The sequence below is a fragment of the Lasioglossum baleicum genome, chromosome 6 (assembly GCF_051020765.1).
Source record: "Lasioglossum baleicum chromosome 6, iyLasBale1, whole genome shotgun sequence".
Classification (NCBI taxonomy): Eukaryota; Metazoa; Arthropoda; class Insecta; order Hymenoptera; family Halictidae; genus Lasioglossum; species Lasioglossum baleicum.
Window position 1 is genome coordinate 10,946,699 of NC_134934.1, and position 15,395 is coordinate 10,962,093.

The 15,395-nt window shown below is 42.1% G+C and overlaps 1 protein-coding gene across 5 annotated transcripts in view; it reads left to right on the forward strand.

Moving 5' to 3' along the window:
- Positions 1-15,395, forward strand: part of Dachs (unconventional myosin-IXb-like dachs) — a 115,933-nt gene that overhangs the window by 96,944 nt on the left and 3,594 nt on the right. For all 5 annotated transcript variants that reach the window (XM_076425895.1, XM_076425893.1, XM_076425894.1 and 2 more), the window contains 13 exons: positions 7,023-7,194; positions 7,272-7,444; positions 7,838-7,997; positions 8,516-8,632; positions 9,246-9,481; positions 9,582-9,771; positions 10,224-10,501; positions 10,625-10,814; positions 11,046-11,217; positions 12,049-12,260; positions 13,176-13,438; positions 14,197-14,472; positions 14,891-14,990. In XM_076425895.1, coding sequence (XP_076282010.1) covers positions 7,023-7,194; positions 7,272-7,444; positions 7,838-7,997; positions 8,516-8,632; positions 9,246-9,481; positions 9,582-9,771; positions 10,224-10,501; positions 10,625-10,814; positions 11,046-11,217; positions 12,049-12,260; positions 13,176-13,438; positions 14,197-14,472; positions 14,891-14,990 — 2,539 coding nt within the window. The remainder of the gene's footprint in view (positions 1-7,022; positions 7,195-7,271; positions 7,445-7,837; positions 7,998-8,515; positions 8,633-9,245; positions 9,482-9,581; positions 9,772-10,223; positions 10,502-10,624; positions 10,815-11,045; positions 11,218-12,048; positions 12,261-13,175; positions 13,439-14,196; positions 14,473-14,890; positions 14,991-15,395) is intronic.

The window sequence follows — 15,395 nt, forward strand, 5'->3', positions numbered from 1 at the left end:
TAGAACAAGGTTTAGTTACGTACGTGCAGTGACTCTCATTAATATTCGGACGCTCTAAAAAAAGCGATAACTTTTTTAAATGTTGGACTATACGATTAAAATTTATTGGGGAAGCTAGAGCAATTAGTTTACTACAGGATGCGAAAAGAAATTTTTTCGAAAATTGCAATTGGTCGGAATTGTAGACAAAATACTAAAAGTTGCATTTTACAACTTGTTTATGTGGGCCTATATTAAAAATTTAAGAAATACGTTTCGTAGATCTGTGTCAATTAAATATATCCTGAAAATTTCGTCAAAATCGGTTGACGTTGCAATGAGCTACAAACGTTTAAAGATGGTAAAAATTGGAGATTTTCACGATTTTCGGCCTATAACGGCAGTAAATCTAAGAATTCTTACATCTTCCAATGTCTGTCGTTTTTTTCTGCGTGACATACTAAATATTGCAAATTTTCGTGTGACCATCGACACATCCACGACTTGAGCAAACGCAACAGTACATTATCCACGACGTCAATGGTTCCGTGTTATGAAAAAGTGCGCGGATTGCCGAGACAGGAGGAGTCTTCGCTAAACGTTCGCAGAGCATATCTGAACCGGAGAATCTCGATTGGTCCGTGGCGAATCGAAGCATTCATCTCAATTAGAAGGCCCGCGAACTTATCGTGTCCGCGGACGAGCTACACGCTTCGCTATCGAGGCACAGAGTGATCGATGCGTCTTGCGATTTTCTCTAGAACAGGGAGAGAGAGAGAGAGAGAGATAGAGAGAGAGATGGGTGGGGAGGGAAAGCGCAAGCTGCGAATTTCGTTGGCAAATCGTTTCGACCGAGCCTGAAAGCGTTTCCTGGTCCCCCGGAGCCGATCTCCAAGCGTCTTCCTCGATACTCGACGCCTAATTGCACCTCCGCAGTGCTTCTCGCCGAAATATCACCTCTACCAATAAAGCCAGTCGCGAGAGTTGCGATTTATTCGCGAAACTAGATGCTGTGGCCCGGTTAACGATGCCAGACACTGTTATACGATAACTAGACTGCCGGAAGTTGCGCTGCTTTGCTTTTAAGCAGGCATAAACGGGTCTGGCTTGACGCAGTCCACGAAAATTCGATCTTTGGCCATTTTGTCTGGAGAAAGCAGTGGAGCTCTTTTTTCAAATAGCATACTTGCTCAAATTCGAACTGAAATAAGTTCGATCTCCGCTTGATTCCTGTGTCTTGCAGCTGACGCAGACCATTTCTTTATTTAGCATAAAGGTGTCACATCACTCAATAAGTCCCCGGTCTGACACATATATGGCAACATTGTTGACAGACCCACGTGATTTCCGGATAGTACTAACCTTCAAACAGTACGTGTCAAAGTTTCATGGCATTCTGACCTTTAGTTTAGAGGTTACAGTCGTTTTAGTGAGCCCAGTTTTGTAATTTTCAAGACAATGGATAGAAAGGAATTTCGTGTGTTGATTAAACACTGTTTTTTGATGGGGACAAAATACTGTTGAAGCCAAACAGTGGCTTGATGAGCATTATGGGGACTCTGTACCAGGGAAATCAACTATTATCGACTGGTATGCTGAATTTAAACGCGGTTGTACAAGCACCGATGATGCTGACCGCTCTGGTCGCCCAAAATCGGCAGTTGTTCCGGGAAACATAAAAAATGTCCACAAAATAGTTTTGAAAGACCGTAAAATGAAGTTGCGTGAGATAGCTGACACCTTGAAGATATCAGAAGGCAGTGTCTTTACAATTTTACATGAAAATTTGGACATGCGCAAGTTGCTTTCGAAGTGGGTGCGTTCGCTCACACCGGACCAGAAACAACAACGCGTCGACGATTCAGAGCGCGATGAAAACAATGGTTACATTGGACAAATTACGCTTTGAATTGCTTCCCTACCCACCGTACTCTCCAGATTTGGCCCTCAGCGACTACTGGCTGTTTGCAGACATGAAAAAGATGCTGCAGGGAAAGAAATTTGGCTCAAATGTAGAAGTGATTGCCGAAACTGAGGCTTATTTTGAGAGCAAAGACAAATCGTTTTACATAAAGGGCATCGAAAAGTTAGAGGAGCGTTGGAATGGATGCATAACTCTTAAAGGAGAGTATGTTGATGAATAAAGTGGAATTTCTAAAAAAAAATTTGTTTTTCTTAGTTAGACCGGAGACTTTATGAGTGATGTGTTACATAGTGCGTCGTCATCTGTTCATAAAATTTGTCTGAATATCTTGGAACGTCTTCGTGGCTCCGTACGATCTTCAACCACGCAGACACTCAGCCCCAGCAACGTGCTAAATGATTCCTCGTCGGGGTGCGCAGAGGTCGTGAACGAAGTTCAGATTCTCCATCCCCGAATCGTCTGGGAAGTGTCTGATGAAGTGCTCCCGGGAGGGCCCGTAATCAGAAAAAAAGGGGGGCACGCGTTAAGGAATGCCGGGGAGAAATTAAAACGCGGAGCACGATAATGGAATGCGAGCGTGCCAGCTGCGCGTGCTGCTCTGCGAACAGCCAAGCACGGGGCCAAGCAGAGAGCCAAGCTGAGCCAACGCCTGAGACAAGGGTGAATTCTTAATGGGAAAGAAGCGCTCGAAGAAGATATCGCCGGCGCAACGAGACAGAGAACACCCGAGGAATTATATTAGCTTGTCACCTATGAAACGCTCGTTTCCGCCCCGGATTAAACCCGAAGAACTTTCGAACATCTTCCACCTGCTAATCTACTCCTAATTAATTACAATTGGACCGGGGATCTTTCGCAAAATTAGAATCTTCCTCCCCCGATTCCTGCGTGCTGCAAGCATGTCGTAAAATGATGTACAAGACTTCTCTGATGTTTTTATTCCTCTTGTAAATGCATAAAATCGACACTCCAATTATCCGTCATGTTTCTCTTCAATTTTTCATTGCTAGATGTTTTTTCATCTTGGTTACATTGTACCAGTTTTAAAAAGTGATCAATAGACAGCGGATTTTTATGCACAATAAAAGAGTTCTACCTGCACTGCAACAAACTGGAGTGAAACAGAAATATTTGTTCTATCTTAATATGTGTTTAATAGGTTGAAAATAATACAACAGTATTTGTAAATTCTTCTAATGTTTTTACCGTTTTAAATTACGCCCACTCGTTTTCGCTATAAATCCATAAAATCCGCTGTCTAGTGATCGACAATTGTATTTATAATTTGTCGATCAAGTCGTATTTTTCTTGTTCCTTTTCTGATGTGCGGGGGATCTGCATCGGTGAAGCAGCTAAAAATTGTGTGGGCATTTTTTGCTGTGCAGAAAACACTTTTGGAAAGTCTCAGGTTGAAAGTATCACTCGTTTAGATTATTTACGGTTCTTATACGGCCGCGATTGTACTTACACGTTCTGTGAGTAAACATTTTCCAGAATCGTTAGGGAAAGAGATGCGCACAGAGTGCTGCCGCTGCAAACTGCAGCGAAAAATCTGGGCGCATTTGGTGCGTGGCGATATTTTAATGAAAGCGGTTCTTTAGCGCCGCTGTTCTTTCAGGACACGAAGGGTTAATAGGCTTTTTAATGACTACGCCGTGTCAAAAAGAAGCTTAATAATTTCCTTTTGAGCAGCAATTCCAAAAGAAATTATTATGTTACTCGGAACACGAGTCGTGTCGGGCCGCGCGATTGCAATTGCTTTCTTCGTAGAGAAATTCATTAACGCGTCCTAACTTGTTTACCGTTAAATCCACGTTGGCCGAGGTGTTGCAGAAAACGGTCGAAAATAGTTCACGCCTCCGCAACGTTCCCAAAAAATGATTCAATACAGCATCATTGAAATTCGTTTACTCTCTCTCTTTTTGAGATTGGATCTGCTCTAGCTCTAAACAAATTGGATTTTTTTAAAAGGAACAGGCGAGCATGAATTGTCAGTTCTTAAGATCGTGATTCAATGAATTTATTTTTGCGGTGGTGCGATAAAAATGACTAGAAATCACTAAAAATCAAAGGAGATATATTCTCGTTGTTTTAGCAAAGTGGTATAAAATGGTCTAGTTTTAGTGCACGGTGAATCAATCGTTAACGAGCAGAGCAGCAAGGAAAAATGCACACCGCGGTGGAAAGTGGAGTGTCTCCAGGATATCGATTAGATCCGATCGCTTTATTATTCAGCCCGCGGGACGATTAAGCGTGGGCTGCCGAGAGATTCATACGAGAAATCGTAATTCCCGGTTTAATTGGACCCTCGCACTTTCTCGATCGAGTTACGACCACCTTCCGGGTATAGAAGTCCGATCCCCTGGCCTGATCTTTCGATACGGCTGAACGGCGTAGATCATGTTCTCGATCTTCTGTCCACCAGGTTTTTCCTCTGTCCAGTTTATTCCTGTTTCTTACTCCTTCTTCTTCTTCTTCTGCTTCTCCTCTGCGTTCTTTGTTCTTTTGTTTCTTTTCGCCCTGACCTATTCCCCTCTCTTCATCTCTGTCTCTCTCTCTCTTTCTCGTTTGCTATCATCCGAGATGCTCTTTGAAAAAGCTGTACAAGTGTTGGCTTCGTTCAATTCGAACAGGAACAAAATACCAGCGCGACTGTGCATTTTTTTTTTTAATTTCATGGCTGTTTTTACTGTTTGTACACTGATGAACATGCAAACTGCATTTCAATAGTAAACAAGATATAAATTCAACAGTTTAATGTTCACTGTTTCATTCTGTCGATAAACGTGCTCCTATATTTTCGATTTAATCGTTGTACCAGGAATTGTACCTTTTTATAATGTTTATAGACACAGACCAACACAATATATTCCAAAAATTTTGTATAATTTTGTATAACAACATAAACACATTTTGTATAATAAATGCATAGCTCGACAACAAGTAAAATCCAACAGACCTTTCTCGAGGATGGCGCTGCGATCAGAGGCAATATCATGGGCCCCACACGACCCAGTTGTTCAAAAGCTCGGATCAGCGAGTCTCCCGGGCCCATCACTAGGTACCGGGCCCGTCGCGGGACCGGTTCTCTCCCTCCCCGTGGTCGTGCGGCCGTTTTTCACCTTTTTGTTCGTCCTCCGGCGTGTTGCTTTCTCTAGGTGGGCTTCTAATAGGTACCAAGGCCCGCCAAAGCCTCGCCGCTCCGTAGCCTGTTGCACCACCCTGCGCTCTTTGTCTCCTTCGTCTTCTCTCCTTCGCCTGCGCTCCCCTTCACCCTTTCTTCCCCCTTCTCCGTTCAACTGCCTTCTACCTTCTGTACCTTCTCTCCGCCCTAACTGTCCCGATTTCTAAGTCTCTACGACGCTCGCAAGGTCCGAGGCTTCCTTTTATCCTCCTCCGAGGATATTATTCGAGGAAGACCGCAGGATCTCGCGAACTCATCCATCGATCCCGAACCAGGATCGTTTATCCCTCGATCTACACGCCTCTGCCTTTCTGGAATTGATTTCGTAGACTGTGGATTTTCAGAACTATAGAATTAACGAACATTAACACGGTTTGCCAGTTTATTTTTATCGTCAAATAAATTGAAATGGATTTATCTGTGTTTGTAAAAATAACCAGCAAAAATGTGGAATACCGGCGACGAACTTGGGGCTAATTTTTTATCGTAACTTAACACACGGTGCAAACTAATCCGTATTCTAAATAAGAGGAAATACAGGAGAATCAGAGGAGAGAGAGATAGCTAATTGATATTCTCCTCTCGTACTTCAAAGAGCCTGTAATAATGAAACACACTACGGTCTTTCAACTATCGTCCCGTGCTCGGCTCAAAGGATCATGTTTACTCTCGCAGACGATCTCAAGCTCTCTGCTCTACGGATACACGTCTCTCGGCTTGGCACCATTAATATGATAACAACGATCCATGACTAATATTCTCAAACACTTTCTATCGCTTGTGCGGACGCCGAAATCGAATCGGCTCTTGTCGGATAGTTGACGAACGACATTCCTCGAGAAACCGGAGTTCGTTTCTAGTCGCACGTATTACAATAACCGTAATAATATGTATATATTGCGGTCTATCGTTCAGATTCCTTCCACACTTTTAATCACTCTTCGCAATTCGATTAAGTATTTAAGTTAAAATTATTATAGACTACTTTTCGTGAAGATAAGAAGAATGTATCTATTGAAATTTCTAGCCATACTTTTTATACTATCCATGTGGCCAAAGAAATACATTTTTTTAAATCAATAATCGTGAATTAGAAACATTAAAATCCGTGATTTTGTAGAATTTCGAATGAGATTATACAGAACAATGAAACGGTGACTTGGAAACGATTCAGTTCAGTTCCATTTCGATCCAGTGTTGGAAAGGAAACCTAAACACCGTGAGAAAAAATATTGTGTGTGGGAGGTATAACAACAGAGCTGAGGAAAATAGTATTTTAAATAGTGAATAGTAAATAATCCTATTTATTTTAAAGTATGTGTACAACTTTGAAAATAAAATATTTTATTTGATGCAGTAATTTTGGAAAATAAAATAGTTTATTTGATGCAGTAATTTTTAAAAATAAAATAGTTTATTTGAGGCAGTCATTTTTTTGAAAATAGTATTTCATTTGAAGAATATTGAAAATATCTATATTTTGTCTGTATTTTCAATTTCAATTTTAACTATTATTGCTGAAAATAATGGTTCGAATTCAATACATTTATGAGTGTAAATCGTTTCTTAACAATGTTTCTCAGAGTATTATAACAATGCAAAAAGTAAAATATTTTATTTCGTGTTTCTGGTTGTGGAAATAGAAATATTTTATTTTGTGGATCAAACTGTTGAAATGGAAATATTTTATTTTGAGGTTCAGGTTGTTGAAATAGAAATATTTTATTTTCGAAATTCTATATCTTATTTAAAATACTATTTTCTTTAAGCAAAATAAAATCTAAAATATTAAATAGTATTTAAAATATTTGTTTCGCCAAATAACGCCCACCTCTGTATAACAATTTGATTGGCTGCTATGTCTTCATCAGCCCGCGAGAGGGTCCGAGCGCGAAATTGATAATCGCAAGAGTGGATAATGGGAACGCATTTCAGACGAACGTGGGCCCCATTCTGGTCTGTATCAATCCTTATACGGACGTCGGGAATCCATTGACCTTAACGAGCACCAGGGCCGTACCGCTGGCGCCTCAGCTGAACAAAGTCGTCCAGGAAGCTGTTCGCCAGCAATCGGAGACCGGCTATCCTCAAGCCATTATTCTTTCCGGTAAACTAGTTAATACCTTTTACCTTTTCCAACACGATTACGAAGCAACAAACCAAGACATTTCGCGATTTCTTTAGGGACTAGTGGTTCGGGGAAAACTTATGCCTCCATGCTGTTGCTGAGACAGTTGTTCGACGTTGCTGGGGGTGGACCTGAGACCGATGCGTTCAAACACCTAGCTGCTGCCTTCACTGTCCTCAGGTCCTTGGGATCGGCGAAGACTGCTACCAATTCGGAGAGCTCTAGGATAGTATGTAGATTGTTTTGGGATTTCAAGTTTTGTCGCGATAGTTTTGCTGGTTTGTTGGCAAACGATGATGCTCTAATAACAATTTTAATCGAATGAAAATGTTATACTTTCAAATACACTATTATTTTAAATAATAAATTTTATGATTTCGGCGCAGGGTTCGATCATTTATAGAAAACCAGCAAATGCGCAATTAATTAAACATGCTTCTCGACATGTTTTCTATAAATGATCGAACCCTGCACCGAAATCATAAAATTTATTATATATTTAATTTTCGATCGAGAAGAATTCACCTTTACTATTATTTTAAATTCCATTTATTCTTTCCAATCATAAATGCGTAAAATCCGCAGTCTAATGATGTATGTTGACGATGTATGTTCTCTTCAGGGTCACTTCATCGAGGTCCAGGTGACGGACGGCGCTTTGTACAGAACCAAGATTCACTGTTACTTTCTAGACCAGACGAGAGTCATCAGGCCACTGCCTGATGAGAAGAACTATCATATTTTCTATCAAATGCTGGCTGGACTGTCCCACGAGGAACGAGGTAGATTGTTAAACATTTCGGAGTTTGTTGGAGAATGTTCTAATTGATTGTTACTGACTGATGAAGTTTTATTTATCATTTGATTTAGTAATTTTGTCTTCATCGAGATTGACCGGGTTCACTTTTGTTGTTTTCGTTTGAAGGAGAGTTCATCGTGAAGATGCTGTTGATTTCTAAATTCCTGTTAGTTCTGTTGAATATTGTGGGTTTAGTTAACAGGATTAATATTTTTAATTTACGATTATTGAGATTCTAAAAGTGTGTCCATTAGAAATTATTCGATAAATTTCGTCCTTCCATGGGACTATGTCCTAAAGAAGTAGCTAAAAAATTGAATCGATATATATTCTTGTTACTTTTATAATGAAAAATCCGTAAACCTAAAATGTTGATGAAATCGTGGAGTCGTTCTTGATTTTAATTGTCACATTTTCGAATTGATATTATCAATGTCGTTGTTTGATGTAGTTATTTAACTACAGAGCATCCACAGTGATCCTCATTGCACGATGTTCTAGTGAAACTTAACTTGGAGGGTTACAACTTGAAGAATCTGAGGTATCTCCAACATGGCGATACTAGGCAGGATGAAGCCGAGGATGCCATCAGGTTTCAAGCTTGGAAGGCATGCCTAGGTATGCTGAAAAGTTTATATCGTACGCTATTAAACAACAGAAAACTTCAAATTCATAATACATTAAACTAAATAGAATGTGCATTTCCTAGAATAAAATGTTATATCAACTCATATCTTATGTATTTATTAATTTATTAAACTCGTCGTTCTATATTTGCTTGCTTATCAAATAGCTTCTGTTAGTTTGCCATAATCTCCTATCTGTAACACCATGATCTACAGTATTTTCTTTGAACGAAAAAAAGAAAGAAATCTTTAAAGAAAGATTCTTTCCATTGATGAACAGAAGCCAAACAGAAATTTCTTTCTTACTTTAATAATGTCAATAAGCTGGAACGAATACATCGGAGCTCTAAATCGCACATACTCATTTTTACCATAAATGCATGAAATCTAGTCATAATGAAGTTCCATCACAAAACACAGTGTACAATTGAAAAATTCTCCGAGGACGTTGATTTAGATTTTCACATAAACTAGCTCCATTTAGTTGTCCACCTTAACTTTTCTCTCATTCTTCACAATCTGCACGATCGACATCGCAATGAAATTGATCAAAATGGAACACACGTCATCACAGAGCAATGAATTAGTTTAAAAAATTGCTGCAGGGGTGTTAGGAATACCATTTCTGGACGTAGTCAGAGTCCTAGCGGCAGTGTTGATCCTTGGCAACGTCGGCTTCACGGATCGTCCGGGTGTGGAGGTTGGTGTGATAGGTGAAAATGAACTGGCGTCCGTAGCGGCACTCTTAGGAGTTCCTCCGCCAGCTCTCCTGAGAGGTCTGACCTCCAGGACACACAATGCTCGCGGACAACTGGTCAAGTCGGTCTGCGACGCGAATATGGTACTGTGTAATTGATTGTCCGCGATTATGCCAGCTATAATTCCTGCCCCCCCCTCCCCCGTCAGTGCCGAACAATGTTGAAGGGTCTTTGTTTACGCAGTCTAACATGACCAGGGACTCGCTGGCGAAAGCGCTCTACTGTCGCACCGTGGCCACCATCGTCCGGAGAGCCAACAGTCTAAAGAGATTAGGCTCAACCCTTGGCACCTTGTCCTCGGACTCGAACGAGTCCGTGCACAACCAGGCCGAGGTCACCAGCCAACATGCTTCGACCATTGGCAGCTCGGCAGGTACAATGATTAACTCGTTAATCAATTCGATAGCGAAAACTTCAATCCCGAATCGTACGAAGTGACGTCAAATATTGGTCGTCTTTAAGAGGGTAGAATTGCAAGGGTGCGGAATGCGCCTTCTCGTTTCTCGAATGCGATAGACACAAGATCAATCTGGGCCGCGATCGCCCTCAAAAGTTCTATTCTTACATTTACGGAGCGCAATTTGCATTTATCTAGCGCTTTTGACTACTGCAAAACCCCTTCTTTGCATTATTGAGAAATGAGAAGGAGCATTCCGCACCCTTGCAATCTTGGAAGAACGAGTCTACCCCGTTAAGGATTGATTACAGGAGAATCGAAGGAGATAGAGCTAAGTTAAGATTTTCTGGGACGCGTAGAAATGAAAACGAAGAGAGGAGAAGTTGAGGTTTTACAGTGAATAAAATCCGATTTATGTCCGCAACCAGGTGGCACGGGTTCCAGGAGCATGACAGCGTTAAACAACGCAGTGAGACACGCCACGGACGGGTTCATCGGAATTCTGGACATGTTTGGATTCGAAGACCCTAAGCCGAGCCAGCTGGAGCACCTGTGCATCAATCTCTGCGCGGAAACGATGCAACACTTCTACAACACGCATATCTTCAAGAGCTCGATCGAAAGTTGTCGTGACGAAGGTATCCGGTGCGACGTGGAGGTCGACTACGTCGACAACGTGCCATGTATCGATCTCATTTCCTCCTTGGTAAGTTGATCTCTCGGAAAATGGTATACAAAGCTCACACCGATGGTCCATTTTAAACCGGACATATGAGATACCACCGCGTGAAATGATATCTTCTATTAGGATTGTTGTTTCGTTGTACAGCGCACCGGATTGTTGAGCATGCTGGACGTCGAGTGTTCGATCCGAGGTACAGCCGAGAGCTACGTCGCCAAAGTGAAGGTTCAGCACAAACAGAATCCCCGGCTTTTCGAGCCCAGGACCGTCGACTGTAGATCCTTCGGGATCCAACACTTTGCGGGGAGAGTGACTTACGACGCGTCCGATTTCCTTGGTGCGTATTTAGCGGGTACTGATCCTTCCAGCTTCCTGAAATCGTCCAAGAAATGTGAAACATCTCTTTTACGAATATTTGAAAAAAACAAATCGTCGAGCACAAAAGCCTTACCTGAAACGCTTCCAAAATTCTCTGAATGAAGAGGCGTCTGTAAGAGGACGTTTGCAGCGAGCAATTAGTATGACATTGTGAATCTAATTGAACGGTGGGTTTGTTGGTGTTGAAAAGATACGAACAAAGACGTGGTGCCGGACGACCTGGTGGCAGTGTTCTACAAGCACACCTGCAGTTTCGGTTTCGCGACCCACTTGTTCGGCAGCGAGCTGAAAGCGTTGTACGCGAGCGACACGGTGCCCAGAGGCGTCAGCTTCCGGATATCGCCGACATCCCACACCGACCTGTAAGGCATCACGTTGTATCCGGTCCGAACGGACTCTATCTCCCTATGTATTTACGTTTCTCTATTTCTCTTATTTATTTATTTATTATTGCTTTAATCCAGGCCTGGGCGACGCTGGCTCGCGGAACAGATGTGGCTGCTTCTCTCCTTCTCTTGCTCGGTAAGATAGTCCCCACCACGTCCACTCCGACAGAGGAGTAGCAGCAACATCTGTTCCGCGAGCCAGCGTCGTCCAGGCCTTTAATCCCCGATTGGTTTATTTAGCAAGTACAGTATCGTTACGTGTAGCTTACATTATGTAGATGTTATATTGTTTTTATATCCTTACGGAACACTGTTCGAGAAAATTATCCATTATTTTCAGGCCTTCTACATATATCAGGTTTACATAAGAAGGAAAACAGTATTAAATTGACTTTGAGAAGCTTTGTTCCTAATGTACTACGTTCGTTCTTATAGTCTGGCCATTGCCATATAACACGGTTTAGGTCTTGAAATTCTATTGATTGAAATTATAATGATTGGAACATCTATTAACAAAAATTAAAAATCTCTGGAAAGTCCAAGTCCAGTACCATTGCTTTGTTCTCCACCCCTATCTATCTCTCTGTATCTTTCCTTGTGTCTTGCTCCCTTTCTACCCCTATCTCTTGTTCCCCCTCTACTTATCCCAATATCTTGCTCTCTCTCTCTCTCTCTCTCTCTCTCTTTCTACCCCTACCTCTGTCTATCTACCCGTATTTCTCTCGTATGTACTATGACGCTCTCTGTCAACCGTAACAGGGCGAAACGAAAATCACAGGAATCGTCGTCGACTGTCTCTGGTTTCAGTTTGAACGGGGACGAGCCAATCTCCACGTTGACTCAGGACTTCCACACGCGGCTGGATAATCTCCTGAGAACTCTCGTCCACGCCAGGCCCCACTTTGTCAGGTGCATTAGAAGCAACGGCACAGAAACCCCGCTGCACCTAGACAGAGGCGTGACTATGCGTCAGATACGATCCCTTCAAGTTCTCGAGACAGTAAATCTAATGGCCGGCGGTACGTCTTGAAACTACTCCCGACGTTCAATTTGCATGCTCGCTCGTCGCCCGACGACGACGTCAGACGTTCACCTGGCCGCGTTTCTTGTCGAACAGCTGTTTGGCTCGCCATATTAAATTAGCTTCGGTTATCCTACTCCAGAAAACTTCCATACATCATCCTATTCTCTAGACGTAACGCAATTCATCAGCTCCCTGTGAAATTTTAATGTTTTTCGTTGGATAGATATTTATTTCTACTTTCACACATTTTTAACCCGGCGTTGGGAAAGGTGTGAAAATGTATCGTAAGTGGTAAGGTGGGGTCTCACAGACCCCAGGAAAAAATATATTGTATTATAGAAATAAATACCTTTTTCATAAATATAAGATTAGGTATTGCTTAAGAGGCTTGTAATTTATCAGAGTAAAAACGCAGATCCACGAAATTAAATTTTTATTATTCAAAAATACTTAATAACTGTCACGCGTTGTTACAATGTTACAATCAATCTAAAATCTCTGGGGTCTGTGAGACCCCACCTAACTAACGCCGGGTTAAAGAGTGAAGAAAGAAAAATTGTCTCCTCCTTGTATTTCTTCTTTTTATTGATTTGAATAAGTGGAAACGTTGATATAACAACATTCTGATTCTGTGTCACGTTCACACAATTCTTCAGTTTAGTAATGAACGTGGGTTTAAAGGATTGAGAATTTAAGAGATAAAATCCCAGTGTGATTCGTTCAAAGAATAGAGAAAATGTTAAGATGACAGTGACTTTAGACTGTTTGCGACGCAGTCGTCCAGGGTCTAAGTCTCCTCTCCTAGCCAGGATTAAGTGCATTGAGTCCAGCCGGGTTCGGACTGAATGTCGATGCGAGATTACTAATTCCAGGCAAGGTTGGCGTTATTCGAATGATTTTGTAATCGCAGGATACCCCCATCGAATGCGTTTCAAGGCGTTCAACGCCAGGTACAGGCTGATTGCGCCTTTCAAGCAGCTACGCCGGGCGGAGGAGCAGGCCGTCGAGGATACCAAGCTCATCCTTCAGAATGCTCAACAGTTGAAGAGCAAATTCGGTGCTAGTACCAGCTGGGCGTTAGGCAAGAGGCACATATTCCTCAGCGAGGGCATTAGGCAGCAGCTCGAGAATCTCAGGTCGGAGACCAGGCGGAAAGCTGCCACTGCGATACAGGTAAAGCATTCCTTCAACGATTTTTTAATGTTGTTTGTAATAAAATTTCATTCACGGAATCACACGGTATGTCACAAATTTATAAATTCAATTTTACCATTTTCTTGTACTTTTTTTACCATCGGCGTGTTAGTCAACGTCACCCATAATAAGCACCATTGAAGATAGAATAGTAAAAAAATTTGTCTGCAATGCTGAATCGTATTGCAAGACATTGCAAAAATACTTTTAGTCCTAAAGACAGTGTTCTCGTTTGTACAATTTAAGGGATGGTAACCATATACAGGGAGGTCCGTTTAAATACGAACACTTAAATATCTCTTCAGGTTATTGTGATGCAAAAAATATTTGTTACGTAATGTGCATGGTGTCAATGGATCAAATATGTGGCAAGAATATTTTTTTCCAAAGGTACTTTTTTTCAGAGTTATCAAGGTCATCGATGTTTTTTTTATACATAACTACATTTTTATTTTATTGCATCGTTTAACTGACTGGAAAATACATTCAGATATTTATAAAAACATGACCTTGAAATGACCTTGATCTTCGAAAATTGGCGTTCCTTTGCGTTGGTAAAAAAAGATGTTGGACGTTGTGCTTATGTTTGCCGTACAATTTCTGAGACAGACTTGAGAATAGTTCATGCTCGCGACAAGATTTGACTGTCGTCATTGTTCAATTGATAGTTTCGGAACAAGTGAACTATTGTTTTTGCAAAAGATCTATCGTTTGACTATCATCCTGTCTATCACCAGGCGACGTGGAGGGGTTGGAGGGTGCGAAGAAGATGGCCGCTGAGGAAGTCGACGCTCGGCGTGACTTCCGGTTTGGGTCAGAAGAAGCCACAGCAGCCGACGTCCACGGCCACCGGAGGAACCGTTCAGAGGAACGTAACGACTTCCGGTGGCACTGGAACCGGAACTAGACCAAGGCCGCAGCCGATCGCTGGCACGCCACCCCCGGATCCGTCGGAGAAGTGTGCGGACCAGAAGATGATCCAACAAACGTGCACACTATTTGGTCTGGACCTGGTAAGAACGTTTCGAACACCAACTGCTCAAGCCTGTCGCGTATAGTCTGATTAAAACACTCATGGAGAATGATTCTAATTCAAATATGTTTGGAGAACCTTGCTAAAACATTTGTGGAAAACGGATCTGATTAAGACAATTGTGGAGGACGGTTATGATTGAAACACTCGGCAGGGGAGATTCTGATTAAAACACTTCAAAGGGATGGTTCTGATTAAAATACTTGAAAGGGACGATTCTGATTGGAGCACTTGAAAGGGGCTGTTCTGTTTGAAACCCTTTAAAGGTACAGTTCTAACTAACACACTTGGAAGAGGTGGTTCTGATAAAAATATCTTCGAAGAACAGTCTAATTATAATATTTGATTCGAAGCCGTTCGTCGATGCGTGTTTTGAGCGTGCAGAAACTATGTTTCAGGAACGACCGCCGCCAGTGCCACCGAGCAGGAGCTACACAGTGACAGGTAACACGAAATTGGGCTACCCGCAGACGAGGATCATGAAGATGCCATTCCCAGGTAAGAGCCGGTTGCATGTTCTCCATCTGAAAGACTCGGGCGAGACACGTTTCTTCTTCTTCTACTCGCTTTTCTTCCTCTTATTCCTCTTTTGTTCTCGTTTCTTTGTCGCTGCGTCCTCTATGCGCGATGCATCTGACGTCCTCCTCGCGGAAAGTTTGCTGATGCGGTCTTGTTGGCCGACGAATCCGCTATTGTTCGCAATCGTCGGGATAAAACTTGGATCGCTGATGAAAAGCTTTCCTAAACTTGCTCTTCTCGCTTGCGCGGATCTGCTTGGGCTTTTTGAGCATTCTCGCAAACTGTTTTGTTTTCTAGACGATTCCGCGGAGATTTTCTTTTGGCGCCTACTGTTTCTGCTTTGTTTCCAGATTTTTTTCGTCCGCGTACTTTAGGCAGTGGGCG